The sequence below is a fragment of the Erpetoichthys calabaricus genome, chromosome 4 (genome assembly GCF_900747795.2).
Source record: "Erpetoichthys calabaricus chromosome 4, fErpCal1.3, whole genome shotgun sequence".
In the NCBI taxonomy this organism is placed as follows: Eukaryota; Metazoa; Chordata; class Cladistia; order Polypteriformes; family Polypteridae; genus Erpetoichthys; species Erpetoichthys calabaricus.
In genome coordinates, this window is record NC_041397.2 from 189243778 (window position 1) to 189255800 (window position 12023).

At 37.3% G+C, this 12023-nt stretch overlaps 1 protein-coding gene across 4 annotated transcripts in view; it reads right to left on the bottom strand.

Moving 5' to 3' along the window:
- tfdp1b (transcription factor Dp-1, b) overlaps nt 1–12023 on the bottom strand; it is a 118920-nt gene that overhangs the window by 62722 nt on the left and 44175 nt on the right. For all 4 annotated transcript variants that reach the window (XM_028800060.2, XM_051926227.1, XM_051926224.1 and 1 more), the window contains exon 3: nt 6347–6413. In XM_028800060.2, coding sequence (XP_028655893.1) covers nt 6347–6413 — 67 coding nt within the window. The remainder of the gene's footprint in view (nt 1–6346; nt 6414–12023) is intronic.

The following is a 12023-nucleotide window of genomic DNA, read 5'->3' on the forward strand; positions in this document are numbered from 1 at the left end:
TTTCATTCTCAAACGCGGCACGATTCCGTATTTTAAAGGACGGGTGGCAACCCTACACTGCCAGGTAACCACCCATACAATCACATTGTGATTCAGACTACGAATGCAATGAATGTAATTACCCCGATCTACATACAAGGCGAAAGTCTTGCAACATTCAAAGATGATGGTTTGGGATAAGTACACCATACAACATAAAAGAGCTTATGAAGCCTTGAACCGAAAAAACCAAGATCTCAGAGATCGTTAAAAAAAAAAAAAAAAAGGAGGTAACGTCGTTTTACTCGCTATAGATTTTAGTCAAACATTACCAGTTATTCCACGAGGGAGACCAGCAGGTGAACTGAACGCGTGTTTAAAATCCATGCTTCTCCCACGCTCGGTTCTATGTCGCGTGTTCTCGGGTTGGTGCACCAAAAAATGTATACATTTAAGCATGTAATGGGCAAACAAAAAATGAGGTATACCCGAAGGCACTGCAGTAGTACTTAATGTAACTTTACTTCTTAAATGTTAATGTTTTACTGTTTAATAATTTATACGCTTCTTATATGTTGTTCAAATTCTTTTATCAAAATACCACTGACAGCGCAATGCACGATAACATGGAGTGAATACACCATACGCATCCGCCCACGGCTGCCCTGCTGTGCGCAGATACGAGTTGATTCTACAATAAAATAAAATAAAGATAAAAAGAGTAAAACAATCATCACCCATAAAGCGTGTGTGTGTGTATATATGTGTATATATATATATATATATATATATATATATATATATGTTGATATGTGGATGTGTATATGTATATATATATATATGTAGATATGTATATATATGTGTATATGTATATGTATATATATGTTTATATGTGTGTGTGTGTATTTTATATATATAAAACACAGCAACACTCATAACAATGACAACACAATTACACTGACAATCATGTTACGTTATTTTTAAAATGTTTCCTTTTTTTTTCATAACCTCTTTAACACACTACTTCTCCGCTGCGAAGCGCGGGTATTTTGCTAGTATACTAATAAAAGGCAAAGCCCTCACTGACTGACTCACTCATCACTAATTCTCCAACTTCCCGTGTAGGTAGAAGACTGAAATTTGGCAGGCTCATTCCTTACAGCTTACTTACAAAAGTTAGGCAGGTTTCATTTCGAAATTTTACGCGTAATGGTCATAACTGGAACCCGTTTTTTGTCCATATACTCTAATGGAGGAGGCGGAGTCACGTATCGCGTCATCATGTATTATGCCTCCTACGTAATCACGTGAACGGAAAACGAGGAAGAGATTTACAGCACGAGTCAAACACGGGAACGAAGGTAAATGACGTTAATTGTTGAGTGTCTTTTAATACTGTGTAAGCATACATATTAACACATGTGCAATTAAACGTGTGCATTTACGGGGTGATTTCTCAGGCTTAAAAGCTCGCCTTTTATTAAAAAGGTAAATGCAAACTCTTTTCATTCTGAAGGGCACAAACCACGTTAGATTTCAGCCGTTAAACACGCAAAAATGTCGGTACACCAGATAAATAAGCGCAACATATTATCAGTTGTATTGTATGCTTACAATACATATAGAAATGTGTTAATCGTTAACTAATATTATGGGATGGTGTTTTTCGACTCGCGCCTTGATTTAAACGATTGCATGTCTTGGTGGGTTTGCGTAGCTTATTGTCAATATCTTTACACCTCTTTTTAAGACTTAATTTTAAAAGGTTTTCTTTTCTTCTTAATTAAAATTTAAAACCAATACTTCACCGCTGCAAAGCCCCTCTAGCGCTGACGTCCGACGTTCGATTACCGTAAGCGAGTGCAGTGAGTGTGTACGCCTGATGAGCCAAGAATAAGGGGGAAAGACGTGTTGCGTACTCTTTGCATTATTTGACAGTAAACTATTTTCATCCATTCTATGATCTGCTTCTCACAACTGAAGGCACTGTGGCTGATGTTACCTGACTTGCTGGCCAACCATAAGCGTTACCTGGTAGGTAACCACCCACTCACTTCACTCCCTTACGGGAATCGAACGTCGGCGCTAAAGGCGAAGCCCCTAAAATTGCGCCACGGCGTGTGGTTCGTTTATTTGACAGCATGTAGATCGGGGTAATTACATTCACGGCATTCGTAGTCTGATTCACAATCTGATTATATGGGTGGTTACCTACCAGGTAACGCTTATGGTTAGCCAGCAAGTCAGCTTGAACTGATCACTCGAGTAAAGGCAGCTTCACAAAAAAACAGATCCTTAAACTGTTGTTGGTATATTTTCCCTCAATTTTAAAAGGTTTTCTTTTCTTCTTAATAAAAATTTAAAAGCAGTACTTCGCCGGTGCGAAGCGCGGGGATTTGAGCGACTGACGCATACAGACATATTCATGAGTGCAGGTACTTCGTAAAGAAAGCACCGTGTAAACCTAAAGTTTAAATTAAGTTCATAGACCTACAAAAGGTTGCCATTGATTTCAGGCAAGATTGCTTTTCTCATGCCTTCAGTTGTGAGAAGCAGATCATAGAATGGTTGAAAATAATTTACTGTCAAATAATGCAAAGAGTACACGACACGTCTTTCCCCCTTATTCTTGGCTCGCTTATGGTTGGCCAGCAAGTGAGGTAACATCAGGCATGGTGCCTTCAGTTGTGAGAAGCAGATCATAGAATGGTTGAAAATAGTTTACTGTCAAATAATGCAAAGAGTACGCGACACGTCTTTCCCCCTTATTCTTGGCTCATCAGGCATACGCACTCACTGCACTCGCTTACGGTAATCGAACCTCGGACGTCAGCGCTAGAGGGGCTTCGCAGCGGTGAAGTATTGCTTTTAAATTTTAATTAAGAAGAAAAGAAAACCTTTTTAAATTAAGTCTTAAAAAGAGGTGTAAAGATAGACAATAAGCTACGCAAACCCACCAAGAAATGCAATCGTTTAAATCAAGGCGCGAGTCGAAGAACACCATCCCATAATATTAGTTAACGATTAACACATTTCTATATGTATTGTAAGTATACAATACAACTGATAATATGTTGTGCTTATTTATCTGGTGTAGCGACATTTTTGCGCGTTTAACGTCTGAAATCTAACGTGGTTTGTGCCCTTCAGAATGAAAACAGTTTGCATTTACCTTTTTAATAAAAGGCGAGCTTTTAAGCCTGAGAAATCACCCCGTAAATGCACACGTTTAATTGCACATGTGTTAATATGTATGCTTACACAGTATTAAGAGACACTCAAAAATTAACGTCACTTTCTTTGGTTCCCGTGTTTGACTCGTGCTGTAAATCTCTTCCTTGTTTTTAGTTCACGTGATTACGTAGGAGGCGTGATGACGCGATATGTGACTCCGCCTCCTCCATTAGAGTATATGGACAAAAAACAGGTTCCAGTTATGACCATTACGCGTAGAATTTCGAAATGAAACCTGCCTAACTTTTGTAAGTAAGCTGTAAGGAATGAGCCTGCCAAATTTCAGCCTTCCACCTACATGGGAAGTTGGAGAATTAGTGATGAGTGAGTCAGTCAGTCAGTGAGGGCTTTGCCTTTTATTAATTAGTATAGATATATATAGATATCTACATATATATATCAAAATACCCGCGCTTCGCAGCGGCGAAGTACTGCTTTAAAATATTTTATTAAGAAGAAAAGTAAACCTTTTTAAACCGAGGGAAAATGTATCAATAATTATTTGTTAAGGATCTCTTTGTATAGCACGTTGTCAGGTCGCCCCTCTGCTTGTAATATGACCAAGCTGTGTGGTAGCTTACTGTTGAGCATGCAATGTACAGTTGGCCATGTGAAAAGCAGTCCTGCCTCAAATCAATGCCAACCTTTTGTAGGGTCTGTCCCTGAGACTTATTAATTGTCATTGCGAAGCAGAGCCTTAGTGGAAATTGGAGGCGTTTGAATTGAAATGGGAGATCAGAGGGTATAACGGGGATGCGAGGAATAAAAACTCTCTCCCCTGAGCCACCGCCAGTAAAAACAGTTGCCTCAATGAGGTTGTTTTGCAGACACGTGACCTGAAGTCTCGTGCCGTCACAAAGTTTCAGTGGCTGTACGCAAATCCACAATCGGTTTCATATTCTGTTCGTACCTTATCAATTGTGTTATTTGTTTTTTGAACAGGTTTGATTCATTGAAGTGATCACTCCTGCTGCGTTCAGTCACTTCACGTGATCCGCTCTCTTGTGTGATGTTGCGATGTCCACGGGTTTATTTAATGTTAGCTAAGACCCGGCAGTTAAAAGTGTCTTCTCATTAAACTTGTATCTCGCGAATATGGCATTGCAAACGGCAGCAGGTCAGTTCACGTGCTTACGTGGGAGGCGTGATGACGCGATATATTTCGATATATATCAAAATACCCGCGCTTCGCAGTGGCGAAGTACTGCTTTAAAAATTTTATTAAGAAGAAAAGTAAACCTTTTTAAACTGAGGAAAATGAACCGGTTGTAATATGACCAAGCTGTGTGCGGAGTTTACTCTTGAGCATGAAATCTAACGTGGTTTGTGCCCTTAAGAATGAAAACAGTTTGCATTTACCTCTTTAATAAAAGGCGTGCTTTTAAGCCTGAGAAATCACCCCGTAAATGCACACGTTTAATTGCACATGTGTTAATATGTATGCTTACACAGTATTAAAAGACACTGAAAAATTAACATCATTTACCTTCGTTCCCGCGTTTGACTCGTGCTGTAAATCTCTTCCTTGTTTTTAGTTCACGTGATTATGTAGGAGGCGTGATGAAGCTGTGATAGATGTGGCTGTTTAACCAGCAAATCCTACACCACGGCAAAAGTGACCATAGCAACAACAGTCAAATTGGTTGTCCTGAACAATTAAAGTCTCCAACAAGAACTAATCTGAAGACAGATATGTTTTTCCAGATGGAATACGTAAAGCTTATTTCCCTTCTAAATCAGAAGATATGTAGCATTACTGCCAGTTCAGAAATAGCAAAAAACTTCTGGGACCCTGGTACACCCATCTATAGTATGTAGAAGTCTTATCAGAAATGGTATTAATGAAAGAGCTACAACCAGAAAGTCCTTTGTATAAGGTGGTGACAAGGCCAAACAACTCACCTATGGTATGCAAGAAAATATATGGACTGGGATGAAGAAAAGCAGCAGCAGGTGCTCTGGATTAATGAATCAAAAATTTTAATTTCTGGCGATTAAAGCAGGTAGTTTTTGGAGGCTCCCAACAGATTTGGAGCTGCATTTCCACAAACGGAGCTAGTGATTTCCTCAAAAAAAAAGACAGCCCCCTCAGTTCTGAGAAGTAAAGACAGATTCTCATCCATTATGCAATACAATCAGGGAGCCTTCCGATTGGTCCTACTTTCATGCAACAGCATGACAATGACCCTAAACACAACCAAAAATCAAAATGTGAAGAGAGTTAACAGGTAATCTTGCAGCATATGCTACAGCCTACACAAAGCCCATATCTTATCATCATGAAGCCAATCTCAGATTAGTTCCAGAGATAGAAGGAAACAGACAGCCAATGGCCACAGTGGAAATGTGGCATGTCCTGAAAGAGGTTCGGAAGAACCAGCCATGTAAGAACCTTCAGTAACTGCAAGCAAGTGTGCCTAAGATAAATGTGGCTCAATTAAGGTAAAGGGTGGTCACACTAAATATTGCTTTCTTTTTTTCCCTTTTTAACTGTAATTCCTTTCCAATTAAAAAAAAATTTAATTTCAGCAATAATGAGCTACAGTACTTAATATATTTCAAAACATAAAATGTGTAATGTTACTGCATTGTGATGCATGCATAATAGTGTCCATGGCAAATACAACCCCTAGATGAGAATGCCTGCTAAGAATAAGCACATCCTCGGATACTGCATTTAGAACACAAGGACTTTGAAGGGTATCTCAATGGGTCTTGAAATAGTAGGGAACTACAGTTTTGGTACCATTTCTAACAAGTCGGGTTCAAACAGTGGACTGACATTTCTCTGTATCATGAGCAAGCCTCTACCTCAGGATGCTTTGTGTCTCGGTAGAAGCACAATTATGGCAGAGTTGAAGTCTGCAGGATCTTGGCATGATGGCCAATGAATTTAAGAGCAGGAGTGAAAAATGAGATGATGGAAGCCTGAAAACCCTCCAAAAAAAAAAAAAAAAAAAAAAAAAGCCTACAGATGTGAACTTGTCTACCAGGTCTATCAATTTAGGTTTAATTAAGGGGCAACCCTGCCAGCCAAAACTATTATATATATAAAAAAAAAAATTCCTGGTTAGCAACTGTCATCCTTACTAGTATACATATGTATATGACACTTGTTTGTCAACTAACTTACCTTTAGCAGGGCTAAGATTTTGGTCTATAAAAACCTTCAGTTCTCCATTTGCTTCTATAAGGCCAGCCTTTAAAATTAAAAAAAAAAAAAAAAAAAAAGTTTTGATTAGTCATTTGCACATTCTTTAAAGTATCAGTGGCTAGATGTTGTGGGGATTCATTAAAAAGTGCAATTTTAATGGGAAAAAAAACATTTTCTAGCAATTACAATAAATCAACCCAAATATCAGTACTGCAATTACTTGACCAATAATAAATAAAATTGTTCTTTAAACTAATAAGTCAGAGTGTGAAAAAGCCAGTTTTCACAACATCAGTTTTGATCATGGGAATTAAACCTTTAAGTCAGTAGTTCCCAAAGTGTGCAGGCGTCGCAAAATATTACAAAATTCAATGTGATAGGACACAACATCTGGTGGACCTGGTGCAAACCAGCAACTCACTTAGTAATAACTGTTTGCGGAAGCCTCTACAAATGATTGTAGAGCGCAATCTAGTAACAATTATCTCGATTGTTTTAGTAGTTTGTCGAACTTTCTCAGTACTTTGTGTTCGTATATAAATAGCTGTCGGTTTCGTGAGGTCTTAGTGCTGAATTAGTTTTTGGAGAACACCTGAATATTGTTTTAATTAAATCAAGTGAAGTTTTTGAAATATTTCTTCTCGTATGTATTTTTAAAAATGGATTGGTTTTTACTAAACAGTAATAAGCGTTGTGAGAGTGGAAATAAAGTGGGCACACAGTTAACCAGTGGCAAGAGTGTAAAGAAGCACAAATAACGAAAACATGAGGACAGTTATTTGGACTTTGGTTTTACGTTGACCGAGGTCAATGGTGAAGAGAGGCCGCAGTGTGTACTGTGTATGAAAGTTTTGACACCAGAGTGCATGCTAACAAGTCAGTTGAAACACCATTTAGAAAGCATTCATCCCAACCTGGTAAATCTTGTGACTACCAGAAAGCTAAGAGTTAAAATTAACAAAAAGGTAGTTTTATAAGCAGACATCAATATCAAGCAATGCTTTGCTATCATCTTACAAGGTGGTACAGAGTATCGCAAAATGTAAGAAGCCTCATACCATCACAGAAGAACTCATTCTATCGGCTGCTGTAGATATGGGGAACATTATGATTGGCGAGTCTGCTGGGAAGCTGCTTTCAAAAGTGCCTTTGTGCAATAACACCATCAGTCGCAGAATACAGCACATAGCAAAGGACCTCAATGATCAATTAACTCAAAAAATAAAAGGGAAAGAATTTGGGTTGCTTTATTGGTTGTTTAACAATGAAATGATTAAAACCTGTATAGAACTATAGGTAGGTAGAGTGTCTGCCAACTGGTGAAAAACTAAACCTACTAAAAGGTGTTTTTGTATTTATGTTTTTATTTATTTTATTTTTTTTTAAGTTTACATTCACAGGTCAAAATACCAAATATTGTGAAAATATCCCAGTGGCAGAATTATGTTTTAAAATACTAGGGGGGCTTCGCTTGCCAACCCCTGTGTTTGGTTAACTGGATATACAAAAGACTTTATTTTTCTGGGAATTGTTGCAATGCCATTTTTTTCACTTTTATCTTGGAACATTCGGTAAAAGCAATATTTGGAATTACGTTTACTTCAAGATCATATTTAATTTTGATTCCGTTTTTGGACTTACATCGTGACAACGCAATGTATAACTGCCCATGAGTGAATATAGTTTCTTTTTCTCTTATAAACAAACCAACTTTTTCAAAAGTTTGTCCCTGTGATTTGTTAACTGTCATAGCAAAAGCTATTCTAACGGGAAACCGTAAACATTTTAATATGAATGGCATATATCAAGGTCTCCTTTGGTATCTAATGTTATTCACGGAATATATACTACATTACCTTTCTTGTTGCCTGTTAAAATTTTACATGAGACAATTGTTCAATTTTTAATACGAACTAATCTTGTCCCATTACATAGCCCATCACTCATACATAAATTATGCAATAACATTACGATACATTCTTCTTTCAACAGTAATTCAGCTGTTGGGAGACCAGATGGCGTTAACGTTTGTAGATATTCTATGGGATATTGTAGGTTGATGTTTTCATCTTCTGCATCATCTCCACCAACTGCTTCAGCATAGTCTATTGATACAAATTTAATCAATCTGCCGTGTAACCGATTGACAATTTTGCCGTTAATTCATGTGACTTCATCATTTCTCACTACTAGGATTGTCCATGCATTCATTTCTTCTGTTGATAATCCTAAGTGATAAAATTCTTCAAGATTTTTACATAGTCTTATTTTATTTGGAGATTTTGAATTTTAAAGTTGCCAATGTCTAGTAGCCAGTTTGCAAAATCATCTGAATTTTTATTTGCTTGCATATTTTAAATTTTAATTGTTGGAACAAAGACCATAAAGGTCCACTCTTTTTAGGCATGCATTGTAAATCTGCTTTCGGCCTCCTTTCTTGACTACTGGTAGAACTTGTCTACAGTCGCCTCCCAGTATAAAGGTTTTTCCTGCAAACTGTTTTTCACATCCAAAAACGTCCCTAAATTGTCAAAAATGGATCTTTTTTTTTTTTAATATTTATTTATTAATTTTATTGTAATAATTCCATACAATATAGATTAATTCATAACAAAAAAGAATTAAAGACAAAATCAAACCCCACCCTTGAGAAGGAGAGCTTAGTCAAAGGAGAATTGCTTAGGGCTTTTTAATAGGGCAAAAATAAACAAAAGAAAGGAAGAAATATATATAGGTAAATAAAAAAAAAATGAAGGGAAATAAAGCGGTAATAATTATTTCTCTTATTCTAAAATATTATTGACTAGTCATTTAGCCCGTTAACAGTAGTGCATAAACATTAGTAGGAACAGTCTACTGTATATTAAATGGCAAGGGACTTTGACTTCATTCTTTTTATTGGTCGTATTTTTCTTTCTTTCAGCCTTTCTTTTGTTGATGTTTACTTGCTGAGCTGACCGTTCTTCGTGGGCTGCCACTGTGTATTGTGTGTCTTTAATTTTCTGTAATACTGTCTTGTAGGTCTGTAATATACCTTTAATTTTTTTCTGGCGGTAATACAGGCGTGCGAGTCGCTAATATGCCTTTAATCTCCTCTGACAGTAATACTGGCTTGTATGTGGCTGTAATATGAGTCACTGTATTGTGTACCTTTAATTTCCTTTCGCAGTAATACTGGTTTGTATTTCCATAAAACGCCTCTAACTTTCTGTGACAGTAATATCGCGCATCGCACCGTGCCCCGCGCATGCGCACTTCACCAGAAGACACACACACACGGACACCTGGACGCACACAGGGATTTTATTAAAGAGGATTAGATCCTGCCAGGTTTTGAAAAAAATCTGTACAGATCCTCTGAGAATTTGATTTTTCCAATTTCAAATAATATAAAACATCGGCTTCCCACTGACTTATCAGAGGAGAGTTAGGATTCTTCCAATTTATCAAAATAAGTCTGCGTGCCACAAGTGTAGTGAATGCAATCACCGTTTGCTTGTCCTTCTCCACTTTAAACCCATCTATAAAAACACCAAACACAGCTGTTAATGGGTTAGGAGGGATTGTGACCACAAGGCTGTCTGAAAGGCACTTAAAAATTTTGGTCCAAAATGATGTTAGTTTAGTGCAGGCCTAAAACATGTGACCCAATGAGTAAGGAGCTTGGTTGCAGCGTTCGCAGGTTGGATCTTGCCCCGGAAACATTTTGGACAGTTTTAAGCGAGACAGATGAGCTTGGTATATAATTTTTAGTTGTATAATTCTATGCTTTGCACATATGGTGCTCAAGTGAATTCTCTGCATTGCTACCTTCCACTACTTTTCTGATATATTGATTAAGAGATCTTTTTCCCCAATGTCCTCTTGGGTCTTTGAAAGGTAGGGACTCTAATAGGATTTTATATAATGCAGAAATGGTGTTTAATTCCTCGAATTTGAGCAGTGTTTTTTCCAGCATGGTGGAGGGTACAAGGTGGGGAAAATCGGGCAGTTTCTGTTTAACAAAGTTTCTAATTTGAAAATAGTGAAAGAAATGTGTAGCTGGGAGGTTGAATTTAGAACGTAATTGTTCAAAAGATGCAAATATGTTGTCTATATAAAGATCTCTGAGCATTTTAATCCCAAATCTTATCCAGGTATTAAAAACTGGATATGTTTGCGAGGGTTGAAAGAGGTGGTTCTCATGCAGAGGTGCCACAGATAAAAGATTTTCCATCTTAAAATGCTTTCTAAGTTGGTTCCATATTCTGAGTGAGTCAAGCACAATTGGGTTATTAGTATATTTGTGATAACTTGCATTTATTGGAGCGCAGAGCAGGGAATATAAAGAAGTACTACAGGATTTTACTTCTATTGCGAACCAAGCCTGTGTATGTTTGTTTTTTTGTGTCCAGGATTTTATGGCTTGTATGTTTGCTGCCCAGTAATAAAACTGAAAATTAGGTAAAGCCATGCCACCTTCTACCTGAGGTCTTTGTAGGGTCGCTCTTTGGATACGTGGGTGTTTTGAGTTCCAAATGAATGAGGTTATTGTTGAATCTGTTTAAAAAACGATTTATTGATATATATTGGAATGTTTTGAAATAAAAAAAAGTTTAGGAAGGATATTCATCTTAACAGCGTTAATTCTTCCGGCTAGAGTGAGATAAAGGGTTGACCATCTATGCAAGTCTTGCTTAATTTTTTCCATACAAACGGCAAAATTTTGTTGATAAAGAGCTTTATGTTTACCCCTAGGTATTTAAACTGATCTGCTATGGTAAAAGGTAGGGTGTCCAATCTAATATTATATGCTTGTGAATTCACTGGAAAGAGTATACTTTTATTCAGATTAATTCTGAGACCAGATATCTTTTGAAATTCTGTGAGTGCTGTTAAAACTGCAGGCACGGTATTTTCTGGGTCTGACATATATATATAAAACCATATCATCTGCATATAGAGACATTTTCTGTTCCAGTCCTTCTGATAATCCCCTTTATCTGATAAGAGTTTCAACAGTGAACCGCCAGTAGTTCAATGGCGATTGCAAACAGCAGTGGTGACAAGGGACATTCTTGTCTGGTACCACGTTCTAGCTTAAAGTAGTCTGAACAAATGTTAATACAAACTGAAGCTTCTGGATTGGTATACAGTAGTTTGATCCATGCACAAATATTTGGGCCAAACCCAAATTTCTCCAATGCAATGAAAACCTAGTTCCATTCAATCATATCAAATGCTTTTTCTGCATCTAATGATAGTAATATCTCTGGGGTGTTAGATTTTGCTGGTGATTACATTAAACAGGCGTCGGAGATTGGAAGATAGGTGTCGGCCCTTAATAAATCCAGTTTGATCCTGTGATATTACCGAGGGCAGCACTTTCTCCATCCTTCTAGCTAGAATTTTTGAGAGTATCTTAACATCATTATTCAGGAGTGAAATTGATCTACATGATGCACATTGTAACAAGTCCTTATTTTGCTTAGGAAAGACGGTGATTAATGCTTGACGAAATGTTTGAGGTAGTATTTGGTTGTCTCTAGCTTCTGTAAGTGTTGCCAATAAGAGGGGAGCTAGCTGAGTGTAGAATTTCTTATAAAATTCTACAGGGTAACCATCTGGGCCTGCTGATTTCCCGCTTTGAAGTGATTTTATAGCATCTAGTAATTCT